The sequence below is a fragment of the Panulirus ornatus genome, chromosome 19, assembly GCF_036320965.1.
Source record: "Panulirus ornatus isolate Po-2019 chromosome 19, ASM3632096v1, whole genome shotgun sequence".
In the NCBI taxonomy this organism is placed as follows: Eukaryota; Metazoa; Arthropoda; class Malacostraca; order Decapoda; family Palinuridae; genus Panulirus; species Panulirus ornatus.
Genome location: NC_092242.1, coordinates 2,173,006 through 2,188,066, shown reverse-complemented (window position 1 = coordinate 2,188,066; position 15,061 = coordinate 2,173,006). Strand labels below are relative to the sequence as shown.

Sequence of the window (15,061 nt, the reverse complement as noted above, 5' to 3'; positions counted from 1 at the left end):
AAGTGTGAGGTCAAACAACAAGAGGCTGAAGTGCATTATAGATGATTGTCAAACATCATGATTATATAACAATTGAAACACTAATCATTTTTTGCAGGTGATGAAGCTATTTCTATTACAGTGTCAAAGTTATTGAAGTTCAGGATTTTCTCAAACTTCATAAGGATTTTACATTAGCACAACAGACACAGAATACAGGTTTCGATACTGTTGCCCACAGATTAAAACTTTGATAAGTTACTGTATGATCAAAATATCTTGTCACGTATTTTTCTTCCTCGAGAAAGAAATATAAAGTAAAGATTCCACAACATTGTGAGCCGCCTGGCAAGGCCGTTCCTCGGTGCCTGCAACATGTAATCACACTCCTCCAGACTCTTAAAAGCCTTCACCACCGCGAAGGTTGACGTCCCGAAAGGCAAGCGACTTAAGATTATCCCTGGTGAGGGGATGGGTCGTGAGCCCGTCGTTTGACCTTCTAGACATTCTTCACGGGTTTCAGGACCTCAAGTATATAACCAGTTACCGGGAAAGTAATTCCATTACGTCGCTTCTGCTCAGAAGGAGTTAAGCTCTACCAAGAGGCTCCAAAAAAGTGATATCCAACAAATGGGAGGACGTTCCTATCTGCAGGGACTAAAATGGGAGAATACTTGGACCTACGTTGGATGGGGTGGAGGATGGTGGATCAAAAGGTGCCACCTCCTTTGTCAGCTAAACTTCCAATTATGCTTAAAGTCTCTGACATTATATATGGTTCTCACTCATCACAAAAATAACATTAAGAACAACCTGCGCCGGCGACGAAAAGATGGAAAACTTCATTCAAGTTTTCTAGAATCACAAGGACCCGCTGGCTGCCTTTGACGGGTGTCGTGTCGTCATGGTGATAATGACGTATGAGGATACGAGGCGTAACAGCTACATGCGTCACAAAGAAAACGAGGACATACAACATACAAAAAGATTTTGAACAATTCTGACGATATTCGACTCCCAGTGGTAAAAAGAAACTGAAAGTACCGAAACTAAAATTGCTTCTGAAGGTAGTTGGGAAGAATGAACGTCTAATGTCATGTAATTCTCCTTACATTCAGCGTGGGACGGGGACATCTACAGTTGGTACCACGTAGCCTCTGACCTTTGAATTTTCAAAGACTAGACTCGTCATGACCACCTTATCAGATTATCAGGTGTCTTGCGTATGTAGATTGAAGACTTGTGTGGTGACGTAAAATAAAGTTCTGCGGTCATAAAAGTTTGTGCTTCGTGATGACATACAGTCGATTCCCTTGGTTATACAGGTTGCAGTACCGTGGCAGTATATGCTTAGGTCCCGTGGTTATAAATGTTCGAGTCTTGTGATTTCATAATTCTAAGTTTTGTGGTTGTAAGAATTTTGTTCACTTGATTATGGACCTTTGAGTACCGTGGTTATATAGATTCTAGTCCTACCAAGTTCTCGTCCCAATATATACATATACGAACAAAAAATCTTACAAAAATGTAGTTATTCAACTACTCATTTACAGGTCTTGATTATCCCAGATAGTATTTCAATCCTTGATTGGTATCCAGCATGAAGAATAGTCATGCTACGGTTTTCAAGCAAATCTATTACCTTCAAATAGATATAAGATATGGCATATATATATATATATATATATATATATATATATATATATATATATATATATATATATATATATATATATATATATATATATATATATATTGGGAGGTAAGTTTGAATGGAGAAAAACTGGAGGAAGTAAAGTGTTTTAGATATCTGGGAGTGGATCTGGCAGCGGATGGAACCATGGAAGCGGAAGTGAATCATAGGGTGGGGGAGGGGGCGAAAATCCTGGGAGCCTTGAAGAATGTGTGGAAGTCGAGAACATTATCTCGGAAAGCAAAAATGGGTATGTTTGAAGGAATAGTGGTTCCAACAATGTTGTTTGGTTGCGAGGCGTGGGCTATGGATAGAGTTGTGCGCAGGAGGGTGGATGTGCTGGAAATGAGATGTTTGAGGACAATGTGTGGTGTGAGGTGGTTTGATCGAGTAAGTAATGTAAGGGTAACAGAGATGTGTGGAAATAAAAAGAGCGTGGTTGAGAGAGCAGAAGAGGGTGTTTTGAAATGGTTTGGGCACATGGAGAAAATGAGTGAGGAAAGATTGACCAAGAGGATATATGTGTCGGAGGCGGAGGGAACGAGGAGAAGTGGGAGACCAAATTGGAGGTGGAAAGATGGAGTGAAAAAGATTGTGTGTGATCGGGGCCTGAACATAGAGGAGGGTGAAAGGAGGGCAAGGAATAGAGTGAATTGGATCGATGTGGTATACCGGGGTTGACGTGCTGTCAGTGGATTGAATCAAGGCATGTGAAGCGTCTGGGGTAAACCATGGAAAGTTGTGTGGGGCCTGGATGTGGAAAGGGAGCTGTGGTTTCGGGAATTATTGCATGACAGCTAGAGACTGAGTGTGAACGAATGGGGCCTTTGTTGTCTTTTCCTAGTGCTACCTCGCACACATGAGGGGGAGGGGGATGGTATTCCATGTGTGGCGAGGTGGCGATGGGAATGAATAAAGGCAGACAGTGTGAATTGTGTGCATGGGTATATATGTATGTGTCTGTGTATGTATATATATGTGTACATTGAGATATTTACGTGTGTGGACGTGTATGTATATACATTGTGCATGGGGGTGGGTTGGGCCATTTCTTTCGTCTGTTTCCTTGCGCTACCTCGCAAACGCGGGAGACAGCGACAAAGCAAAATAAATAATAAATAAATATCAGTTCAATATCACATTGTCAAATCGAGTCTGGTCCATTCAACATAAAGTGACCAGCGGTGAGGCCATCACTCAGAGACCAGATACCAACATACTCCTGCACTCTGGACGACCCACCTGCTGTTAATTAGTTTAGCTATTTTAAGGTTTCGTGCCATCCCGTCCATACCAGGGCCAGGCTTCACGGCACTCCTGCCCCTAAGTTTACGTATCACTTTTGGGTTCCCTGGTCTACAAATATGCGTTGGTTTGGTCTGTCTGATGAGGCTTGAGACGTCGAATTTGTTTTGATAATTGGTCGGCGTTGCGTGTTTTCCCCACAAGTGTTCTGGTTGTAGAAATATCGTTCAGTTATAGAAGATAAAATCTGCAATTTGTTGTGATCAACAAGTTTTTCCACTGTATTATCCAGAGTCGACTATGAGGCATTCTGTTCGTCGTTACCCGGGTCTTCCTACCCACGCGATGCATGGATTTTCCGCATGACGCGAGGCAACACATGCCTCTGAAATATAAGCGAACGATTGGACACACGTAAACATGCAGGTGAGGCGATGGTCACTATTCCTGACGAGCTTAATATATTACAGATATAAATCTCAGGTTTGATGCTCTCTCCCTCTCTCTCTTTATATATATATATATATATATATATATATATATATATATATATATATATATATATATATATATATATATATATATATATATATATATATATATATATATATATATATATATTCCCCTCATCCCTTCTTTCTCCACCACTCTCCAGCCATTTCATAGAGGACATGTCTCACTTCTCTCATCATCGTTATAGCCTTTCATCAGCCCCCTACCTCCTTCAGACTCTCCTTCATCCTCCTGCTGGCTCATGCTGCAGGAAGTTATGTTAGGGTCTTACTTCCGCAAAATGATCCCCATCAAGAGCATTAAGGTTTTTGTAGTGTACGAAAACTAATACCAATTAATGGTATTACGAACCTTTGATGGAGGACAGACTCTCAGAGAAGATAATTTGCTGAGCCGTTGGGGAGAATGAATGATAGTGAGGGGAAGGAAATGAGCTATCAGAATCATTTGACACCAGGAAAAAGTGGGAGTTTTTTGCTGATGATTAATTACATTGGGCCACACATTACTCGTTCCCTGTGGGATGTGAGAAAGGGATTAATGGTGCTGATTGGCTCATCATCGTCACCTACACACGACGCTCAGATGGAATTTGATGGTCGAAATGAACGCCACCATTAGCACTTCCACGAGTAATATCTCGAGTAATATTTTGATGAGGTTACACGACCCACCGTTGGTACTGTCTGAGGAAGGTCTGCACGAGGTTGCTGGCTGGTGACGGACAATTCATCATCACAACATACCCGCTCATGGTGTGCGAGTGTTCTGGTAAGAATGAAAGGGCAGATTAACATCACGTTCCTAGTAAGGCGCGTAGGTTGTTCATGTGGGGCTGAACGGCGCTTCACCAGCACGTTCCTTGTAAGGAATACGGAAGTGTGCTAATCTTAATGAACGGCGCTCCACATTAAGACAACCCACTCTTTTTTCGCACAGTAAAGCTGAGTAACTCTCTTCGTACTCTCGTCTCTTCATCCTGCTACAACCTTCCCTTCTTTAAAGAGTCAGGTCCACATACACAAGAGGAGCTCTCATTAACTCCTTCATTCTTTGTCTCATACTCTTTATTTTTTCCTTTCATTAAGACGATCACAATTAGCACATATTGTTGCTAATGTCAGCTACAGCAGAAGAGGAGATAAGGTCTTAGTTAGTGTATGTGTGTGAGTATGTACAGCTGGTGGTGACCAGCACACGACCAGTACGCTCCCAGGAAGGTGTGAACCAGTGTGCCTACCATACCCACCACCGCGTCCCCACTAATGTTGAACTCTCGGTCTTCATTGCTTTACATGTTCTCGTGTATCAGGGATCGATAACATCAGGTGCTGGACCATGACGTCATGAGGCTCCGGAGCCATGGAAATGTTTGAAATGAAAGGGAGAAATGAAGGATGTGGATGGATACTCGATCATGAAAACAATCTTTTTTTTGTTTATGTGAACTTGAATGACACAGCAACTGAAGCCGTGTCGAGGCCATCTCAGTAATGATATATATATATATATATATATATATATATATATATATATATATATATATATATATATATATATATATATATATATATAACGTAACCTGAGCCAGGTACCCATTTCATCGACCAACCCCTGCGGATGGATGAACAGTTGAGTTGACTGTGGACCGACTGCCCACAACACGGATTCGAACCTATACACTCGACCCTGGACAGCCCGTGAATGCGTCACGGTCAGGAACGCTAACCGCTGCACTAATGCCATGGTTGATGATATTTTTTCTGGTCAAATGATATGGAATATGGACGAGCAGCTGTCTGGTCTTTTGTCAACTTTCTGGTCCGTTCATCACATACCTTGTGTCTCTGAGATCTAATGATGACACAAACTTCCTTCATCATGAAGTTTTTGAAGACAAATTTGTTTATTTTCAAATCATATAGTCGAACATCCACACTATAAGATGAAAAAGCCTTGAAATATGTGATATAGTACTGACTTACATTCATATTTACCAATAATTTTCTAATATGAAAGATTATGACTTTGGTCTGAGAAAGCATGGAACAAGAAATGACGTACGTCTGTTTCTCCAGGCTGAGGACAAGGAGGACTCTGGCCAGGGCAAGGACGAAGACACACCTGCTGCAGGCACTTCCTCCTCCTTCTGCCGGGATGTGTGCACGAGGATGATGGTGTTCGTGCGGACGCCTATGCTCAGGAGAATCTCACTCATCATGTACTTCAACTGGATCAGTTGTTCCATGATCTACTACGGCCTCTCGCTCAACTCAGCCAACTTCAGGTAGTTAATGATTGTTCTCTCTCTGCTTTCACAGTTATGTTAAATTTGAAATTCCTTTTCGATTGTTTCCTCTCAATGATTAGACGTGTGTTAGTTTTTAAAATGAGTTGTGTGTGTGTGTGTGTGTGTGTGTGTGTGTGTGTGTGTGTGTGTGTACGTACCTCTTTGGTGTAGTAAGGGTACTTTTCTGATATTCCTTCAGTTACCCTCACGAACTCTATTCAATCTATTGATTCAATGTTTAACCTTGAGTAAAGAGAGTTATTGATTACCTATCCTCTTAACTCCAGAAGTTCCGTGAAGATTCTGAAGCGAAACATCTAAAGGACCAAAGATTAATACGATCTCTGTAGCTTCAAGTAACAGGTTTACGAACTCTTCATGTTACTCGTTAGTTAAGGCTATGCACCAGATGTAAGGTCCCTGGAGATGTCCTCCTGCTACGCGAAACATGGTATCCCGAAAGACCTTCAAATTATTGCCAGCTGGATTTCATCAAAAGGAGCAGTCCTCCTCTGCTCAGCTGCTTCGTTCCCAGCTTAACTCTATTATGTCCCGTCACCTAAACTTCCATTTGGTCTCCTTCCACCTAATTCATTCTCGTTCCAAACTAATTCCGATTTAGTTTCTTAATTAACTTGACTAGTTCCCTTATCTAATTCTCTAGATCCCCACCAAGATCAGTCTAGATATTCACCTAACTCAGTGGAGACCCCCACTTCACATTTTCTATACCCCATCTAACTCATTCCAAAAACCTATCTAAGAAGAAAAATCTTTTTAAGTCAGTCATTACCTCCACCTCACTCCGTCTAGGTTCGCACCAGTCACGGCCATAACGTCTCCAAACTACGTCCGTCCGTCTCACATGAAAGATAATGATCTATTCATTACGTTACATAGACTTGTGATATTCGAGCGTTTGTTGTCAGTCAACATGGATTATGGTAATGTAGGAACAACTCAGCGAGTTGGAGAGAGAGAGAGAGAGAGAGAGAGAGAGAGAGAGAGAGAGAGAGAGAGAGAGAGAGAGAGAGAGAGAGAGAGAGAGAGAGAGAGAGAGAGCATCATTCGTGTGTAACTCCATCTCTCATGCTTGTATTTACGTATGTACAATGGCTTTACTCAATGGCATGTATGAACACAACAACGTACCCCAGCCTATGTCAGGTACCAGGTTTGTGTGTGTGTGTGTGTGTGTGTGTGTGTGTGTGTGTGTGTACGCGCATAAGTGTATAGATCCTAATGAAGTTTGCAAGAACTCGTTTCATTTTTTTTTGTTAGCAAGCTACGTAGATCTAGAACCTAATGTAATTCATGTCAAACTGTATGTTTTCTGTGCCTTCGTCCACAGCATCGATCCCTTCCTGTACATGTTCCTGGGAGGGCTGATGGAGCTGCCTTCCTACACCCTCATCATCCCCTTCGTCTCCAGGTACGGCAGGAAGGTTCCTCTCGTGTCCTTCTTCGTCCTGTGTGGCTTAGCCATCCTCGTCATCCTACTCGTACCGGACGGTGAGTTCTGCACTTCGGTAATAACTTTAGTCAGCAGGATGTGCCAGTAGTCAGCTGGATATGCCAGTCATGAAATTGCGAACAAGTGAAAAGGAATGTTTGCTGGTATCTATGCTCGCCAAAAGTTAGTTGTCAGTTTAATGTTTTTGTTTAAATGTTTTTGACCTGTTTGGTGTAACTTTACGGGATCCCAATTAAGCTTTGACGTATGTTACCAAATATCCATCAAAATTCATAATTTCTTGCGCAAACTTGTCACTAATGCTAATATATTTAAGGAAATGAATGTAACAATGTGCATTCATAGAACTCTGCTTTATGATCAGAAAACGTTTTATCTATCAACAGAAAATGTAGTTTTCATGAATATATTTTATACTTCAACAAACAGCTGTATTGTATTTGTAATTTGTTTAATTGAGCTTCGAATTGATTTTTTTATTACAATTAAATACACGAACACTGTTTATGATGGAACAAGTTTGTGAGAATACCATCCACATTGATCTTTCCGAGTGTGTGACAGTTTGTCATTTCTTTTTACAATCAAATAAATTACACAAGCCCATCTATTTCTATCTCTATAAAGGCTGTTCCTCTATCCTTCTATCCTCTCTTCACATGCTTTCGTCAGCTGGTAAAGACCTATGACCCAGTTCAGCTTTGCAGTTTGTAGAGCCAAAAAATTACTGCATTTACAGGACTTCAAAGCTGGCTAGGAAAACCTGGCAGGGGGAGAGCTTGGGTTTGAGGTAAGGTACATGAGGGTAAACAACTCGGAACTCTTTCATGCTCTTGGGAATAGGACCAAAAATCTAATTTTTGATCACAGTTTGGAATACATTTCATCCAAACGCTATTCTCGACACTCATTAATTATCATTTATGTCTGCATGGAGTTTGATGTCATCTAGGAGACAAACGGAATAATCATTGTAAGAAAGTTTGTGATGTAGGAATGACCAAGATGGTGATCGTTTGAGATCATCTTAGGAGGATCATGGTGGGTGGATGTAGGTGAACTCATACCTTCAACATAGCTCAAAACTCACGTGCATGTCGTGGAAGCCAGACATGGTGCATTAATGTCCTCAGGAGGGGACGAGAAGCGTCTTTACTCTGAGTCAGCCATGGATATTTCCTCTTAGTCTGTGGCAACCTTCTTTAGCTTAAGGCAATGGGAAGACATGTCAGTGAACAGAATAATGTCCCAGGCCTATGTATATATATATATATATATATATATATATATATATATATATATATATATATATATATATATATATATATATATATATATATATATATATATATTATCCCTGGGGATAGGGGAGAAAGAATACCTCCCACGTATTCCCTGCGTGTCGTAGAAGGCGACTAAAAGGGAAGGGAGCGGGTGGCTGGAAATCCTCCCCTCTCGTTTTTAGTTTTCCTAATGAAGGAACAGAGGAGGAGGCCACGTGAGGATATTCCCTCAAGGGCTCAGTCCTCTGTTCTTAACGCTACCTTGCTGACGCGGGAAATGGCGAATAGTATAAAAAAAAAAAAAAAATGAGTAAATGTGAATAAGGGCAAGGTAATTAGATACAATAGGGTTGAGGGTCAAGTCAATTGGGAGGTAAGTTTGAATGGAGCAAAACTGGAGGAAGTAAAGTGTTTTAGATATCTGGGAGTGGATCTGGCAGCGGATGGAACCATGGAAGCGGAAGTGGATCATAGGGTGGGGGAGGGGGCGAAAATCCTGGGAGCCTTGAAGAATGTGTGGAAGTCGAGAACATTATCTCGGAAAGCAAAAATGGGTATGTTTGAAGGAATAGTGGTTCCAACAATGTTGTATGGTTGCGAGGCGTGGGCTATGGATAGAGTTGTGCGCAGGAGGATGGATGTGCTGGAAATGAGATGTTTGAGGACAATGTGTGGTGTGAGGTGGTTTGATCGAGTAAGTAACGTAAGGGTAAGAGAGATGTGTGGAAATAAAAAGAGCGTGGTTGAGAGAGCAGAAGAGAGTGTTTTGAAATGGTTTGGGCACATGGAGAGAATGAGTGAGGAAAGATTGACCAAGAGGATATATGTGTCGGAGGTGGAGGGAACGAGGAGAAGTGGGAGACCAAATTGGAGGTGGAAAGATGGAGTGAAAAAGATTTTGTGTGATCGGGGCCTGAACATGCAGGAGGGTGAAAGGAGGGCAAGGAATAGAGTGAATTGGATCGATGTGGTATACCGGGGTTGACGTGCTGTCAGTGGATTGAATCAGGGCATGTGAAGCGTCTGGGGTAAACCATGGAAAGCTGTGTAGGTATGTATATTTGCGTGTGTGGGCGTATGTATATACATGTGTATGGGGGTGGGTTGGGCCATTTCTTTCGTCTGTTTCCTTGCGCTACCTCGAAAACGCGGGAGACAGCGACAAAGCAAAAAAAAAAAAAAAAAAATATATATATATATATATATATATATATATATATATATATATATATATATATATATATATATATATATATATATATATATATATATATGTGTGTGTGTGTGTGTGTGTGTGTGTGTGTGTGTGTTTTCATACGTATTTGCCATTTCCCGCCTTAACGAGGTATCATCAAGAACAGAGAACCGAGCCTTTGAGGGAATATCCTCACTTACGCCCCTTCTCTGTTCCTTCTTTTGGAAAAGTAAAATCTGTAGGTGCATCTGTACTTGTAAGTCTGTCGTTTGTTGTATACAAACTCATCTTTTTCTACAGTCACATTAAGTGTATTGCTCGTGCTGCTTGAGGTACAAGAAACTCCCACTGAACTTATCATGCTGAAGGTAAGACGGACATAACTTTACAAGTCTTTTTCACAGGTGGAACGTATATTGATATCTTGCAGTCTCTGTCTATCTCCCAGTACTTGTCTGTATCCCAGTACTTGCCTATCTCCCAGTACTTGTCTGTATCCCAGTACTTGTCTATCTCCCAGTACTTGTCTGTCTCCCAGTCCCTAGATATTTCCTGGTGCCTGTCTATTTCTCAGTTCTTGTCTGTCTCCCAGTACCTGTTTATCTACCAGCACTTGCCTATCTCAATGTATTTGTCTGTCCGTCGGTACTTTCCTCACAAAAATGAAAAATACAACTTCAACAACTTTTAAGATTTTCTTTTATTAATGCTAATGTTTGTCTCTAGTAAAGTCTGTCAGAATAAAGGAAGGCATATGTCTACATATAATTGCATGCTTCCAAACTCGTCTCTTTTTGCTTGTAACTTGTTTTCAACAGACCATTATATTTGTACTTCCCTCACTTGACTCTTATGACATATCTCTCCTTGAAATACGTCCTTGTTGATCTCGTCTGCCACAGGTGACCCGCTACAATAGCCCAGTCTTTAAGAGTTTCAGTCGAGGAACCTTCACCTTCCTGCAGCTCCTTCCTCAGAGTAGCTTGCTTGGTCTTCTCTCCCATCTCTTGAGCTGGAGTCAACCACATCCTCAGATTCTTTCCTTTCCTTTGACTGTTATTTACCCAGTTTTGTCTATCGCATCAGTGATTCTAATTAAGTTATCTTTTATTACCTTTATGCTTCTATTATAATTCTATTTTCCTTTATCGCATATCCTTCATATATCTATGTATTCTTAATGATTTTGATTACAATTACAATAACATCCTCTTATCCTTGACCTGTAGTTAGCTGCTATATTCATATTAATCTTAATCACAATACCATACACATTTCTCGTCTGAACTCTGTTTAACTAGTTAGTTTCTATTTACCATATCCTAAAATTGGTATTTGCCTTCCCCCTCGAGGAGAAGCACCGTGATATCCATATTGTTTGCATATCTGACCATTTCGACCTCAGTTCCTCCACCGTGAAATTGCTGGCGCTCCCTTTGTGGTCGTCTTGTTACCTTCCCTTCGTCCAGAGATTCACAGTTGATATATCCATCAACTGCTTTACTCTAGTGTCCTGTTCCTCCCATCTGTTAGCATGTAACAGCCAGTATTCTCGTCTGTTTATTCCTCAGGACATTCGCATCAGTCCCTACACAATAGCTAGTTCCTTTAGGTTTCATCCCTATTGTTGCCACTGTGTTTCTTTTCGCTCGAGCGTTATAGCTGGGGGAGGGAGGTTTTATTTGCACTCCTCGTTACTGTCCGGCAGACCGCAAGAGGTGGAAAATTATTATATTTACATTTCTCCTGGGATGATTTTGTTCCTATTCACCAAAGTGTCACAGCTGATGACTCCTGTCGTTTGCACTCGGCGGGTGAGTGACCTCCTGATTCCGATCTTGCAGAGAGACAGAGCTGGTGGTTCCTGACCCTGGTGTTGCTGGGGAAGTTCTGCATCACGTCAGCGTACCAGGTCATCTACCTCTACTGCAGTGAGTTGTACCCGACCTGCCTGAGGACCCGCGGCCTGGGCGTCACCTCCATGATGGGCAGGATAGGCGCTATCATATCTCCCTTTATCAACGACATACTGGTAGGTAATGCAGCAACGGGAGGGAGAGGAGAGAGGAGGGGATGGGGGGTAGGGAGAGAGAGAGAGAGAGAGAGAGAGAGAGAGAGAGAGAGAGAGAGAGAGAGAGAGAGAGAGAGAGAGAGAGAGAGAGAGACGAAAATTAAGAGGCAGGAAGAGAGACAGAGATGGACACGGAGACAGAAGAGAGACAAAAAAAGGTAGAGAAAGAGTTTTCACAATATTACTGTATGGAAACTTTCTCCTGACAGCAACACACGCTAGTCCACATCTCTGCTCCTCTCACCCCTTAGGTTAATCAGCCTCCCCGGTCTGTGGGCAGATGTGTCAGTGAACCTGGGAAACGGTGGGCGAGTGTTGGAGGGGAACAGTTGGCCTCACTTGTGCACGTGGTCAGGGAGTCAACAGCCACACACAGTACCTAAACCTGTAGATTGAAATTAGATTTTCACCTGTTGGAGTGTCCTGAATGAAGAAGGATTCCCTTGTTTTCATTTTCTGTGTCGAAATGTTAACTGTTAGCTTTTTCTGACATTTATCAGATTCGAGTCCTCTAGTGCGGGTGTAGTTCAATAATCTCATCTGTTTATTGGATATTAAATGTCCTGTGGTATTATATCGGTAGTGCTGGCACCTCCACACTCAACATCCTCTCCCTACAGCCGAGCAGAAAGAAGAAGTGAGACAGGGAAGGTGCAGACATACAGAAGGGAGCGAAGAGAGAACTTTTTTCTTTTACATATTCTTTTAAGATATTTAAAAAATGGTTAATGGTAAAACTTATGATCCACGTATATGAGAAATTGTTTTTTATATTGGTTTTGTTCTGTGGAAATCTATTGCCTAACATCTTTTCTTAATCCAAGTCTGCTTTCAGTTTTTCGAGACATTTTTAAGTGAAATGGTTATGACAGCTTACACTACAGTCATCAAAGTTGCTTATATTACGACATAAACTTAGTAAGTAGAATCTATGAGTCTTTGTTGTGATGACATACATACAATGACTTGAGCACATCAAGTTACACACACACACACACACACACACACACACACACACACACACACACACACACACACACACCATTTTCCTTTTTCCACACGATGCCCATCCACCATTTCCTTATCTACACCCGCCGCTCTCCCTGCGGAGTACCCTGCTTTACGGGGATCATCAGGTTAGGGAGCATTGAAAGTTAATACACGGTTAACAAGGGGGGCGCACGGCTGACGAGGACAAATTGTAGTTAACGAAGGAGAAAACACTTGGCTAACGAGAGGAACCTACGATAACAAGAGAGGAAACTTGTGTTTAAGACAGATGTTATGTGACTTACTAGGTAAGTTTCTGGTTAACGAAGGAGAGACATATTATCACAGAAAACCTAGAGTTATTCTTGAGCTCAACAGGAAAGGTTCTGATCAACGAGAGAAAAAGTTTTGCAATGGAATTTGTGTTTTGCAATGAATATCTTGTAGATAGCGTTGACTGCCAACGAGAGGATAATGCGTTCATCGAGAGTGTGAAGTAGTCAACGAAGGAAGCATGTGGTCAACGCAGTATCTCTGTAGTCAAAGCGGGAGACTTCTAGTAAACGAGAGAGAACAGCTGTTGATCAGGACACTTGTAGCTAACGAGCAAGAAAAGATTTATTAACAACAGATAATTTGAGAAACGAATAGACCATGTGGTTAATGTAAGGAACCTGTGACTGATCAAGGGGAACTTGTTCAACGAGAATGATTCAATAATAGATAACGAGCTCAGCTATTTGTAACGAAAAATCTGCGGTTAACGGGAAAAATGAGTTAACGAAACTAATATCTGAAAAACAGGGAGAAGTAATACCTACTCAGATCACAAACCACGCGGAAGAAATGTGTTTCAGTGATCTTTCAGATGAAAGTGATAACAGCTCAGTCACTTGGTGACGCACAAGGAGTCAAGAGAATACGGAGGAAAATCTATACTGAAGCGAGAAGGCAAGAAGGAATTTGATGAAAAATAAGTGGAACTGAATGATCTTGAGAAGGTCGAGGTGACCTGTGTAAAGAGGGTGTAAGATGGACTTGGGACGTGACGAGAGAAGATCATATGCTGGGTAAGGAGTGTTCCATCATGCCACATATCATAATAAGTAGAATCATTGTTGTTAACACTTATGTCAGACGCCCATCAAAGATCTTCCTGTGTGGCTCAATAATAGTGTTATCTTCACTTTGCTTGAATGTACTTTCCAGGGGCTTGGCTAACTCGGCTGATCCAGTTTCACTCAAGTGTAACATCAACGTTGGAACTGGAGGTAAAACATTTACATTGAGGGGTAGAGAGCGTAACCACGATCCACAGAATCAGACGCCTCGTTCCCCCATCTCATCTCGCGTGTGAGCCGGGCAACTGTATGCTTCAGTTTGTTCACTTAATCCTCCGAGCTCAGACCTCCACTCTCTCTCTCTCTCTCTCTCTCTCTCTCTCTCTCTCTCTCTCTCTCTCTCTCTCTCTCTCTCTCTCTCTCTCTCTCTCTCTCTCTCTCTCTCTCTCTCTCTCTCTCTCTCTCTCTCTCTCTCTCTCTCTCTCTCTCTCTCTCTCTCTCTCTCTAATCCATACTATCAGAAACAACTACAGTCGAAGACAGTTCTGACATTTTCAAACATCTCTGACGCGCAAGAAAGGATAGATAAAGATTTGGAGAATTTGAAACTTATGTGAATTCTTGCTCCATGTACAACAATATGAAAGGAAAAGGAGAGTGTTACTAGAACTAGAACTCATCCCACTTGGGGAGCGCGGAACTGTTGGTCATACAGGAAAGATGAGTCGCATGTGACATACCCCCTTACCTGGTGAACGAGGTCAGGTGTGTTACTGCACAGCTTTGAAGCATTCAAAGCTTAAGTCACACCTGAAAACAAAGCTTTGAAATAGCTGTAATCATTCTTGTTAGTTGCATCATTTGACTGTGTAAACTCCCACAAGATCTAACATCATCACAACCATGCAAACATGCAGCTTTAACCCAGGAGGAAATGTTGTCTGTTACTTTGATAGTCTTTTCTTTCTTTTCTCTGAATTGTGTTGTCGGGATCACCTCGCCTGACTCAGTGTCAGATGAAGATAACATGCCCACATGACTGAGTATGAATCATGATTCTTTTTAACTACAGTTTCTCGTGTTATTAAGTCATTAGCAGCGTCCATGATTCACGTTATTGAAGCTGTATGTTCCATACAGATGGTGAATTACTGTTATAGGAAATAAAAGTTAAACGAATTTATAATTGCCTTTGTGTGATTAATTAGGAATTACACTTTGCTGCAGTAATGACTTTTAATTAGTAGAAATGTCAGCTAGATTTGTT

The 15,061-nt window shown here is 41.5% G+C and overlaps 1 protein-coding gene across 3 annotated transcripts in view; it reads left to right on the top strand.

Moving 5' to 3' along the window:
- The window catches only part of LOC139755311 (organic cation transporter protein-like), a 59,635-nt gene that overhangs the window by 34,582 nt on the left and 9,992 nt on the right, over positions 1 to 15,061 (top strand). For all 3 annotated transcript variants that reach the window (XR_011714073.1, XR_011714074.1, XM_071673435.1), the window contains exons 9-11: positions 5,509 to 5,717; positions 7,072 to 7,232; positions 11,517 to 11,704. Coding sequence is in view for 1 of the 3 variants with exons in the window: in XM_071673435.1 (XP_071529536.1) it covers positions 5,509 to 5,717; positions 7,072 to 7,232; positions 11,517 to 11,704 (558 nt within the window). In the remaining 2 variants the exon portion in view is untranslated. The remainder of the gene's footprint in view (positions 1 to 5,508; positions 5,718 to 7,071; positions 7,233 to 11,516; positions 11,705 to 15,061) is intronic.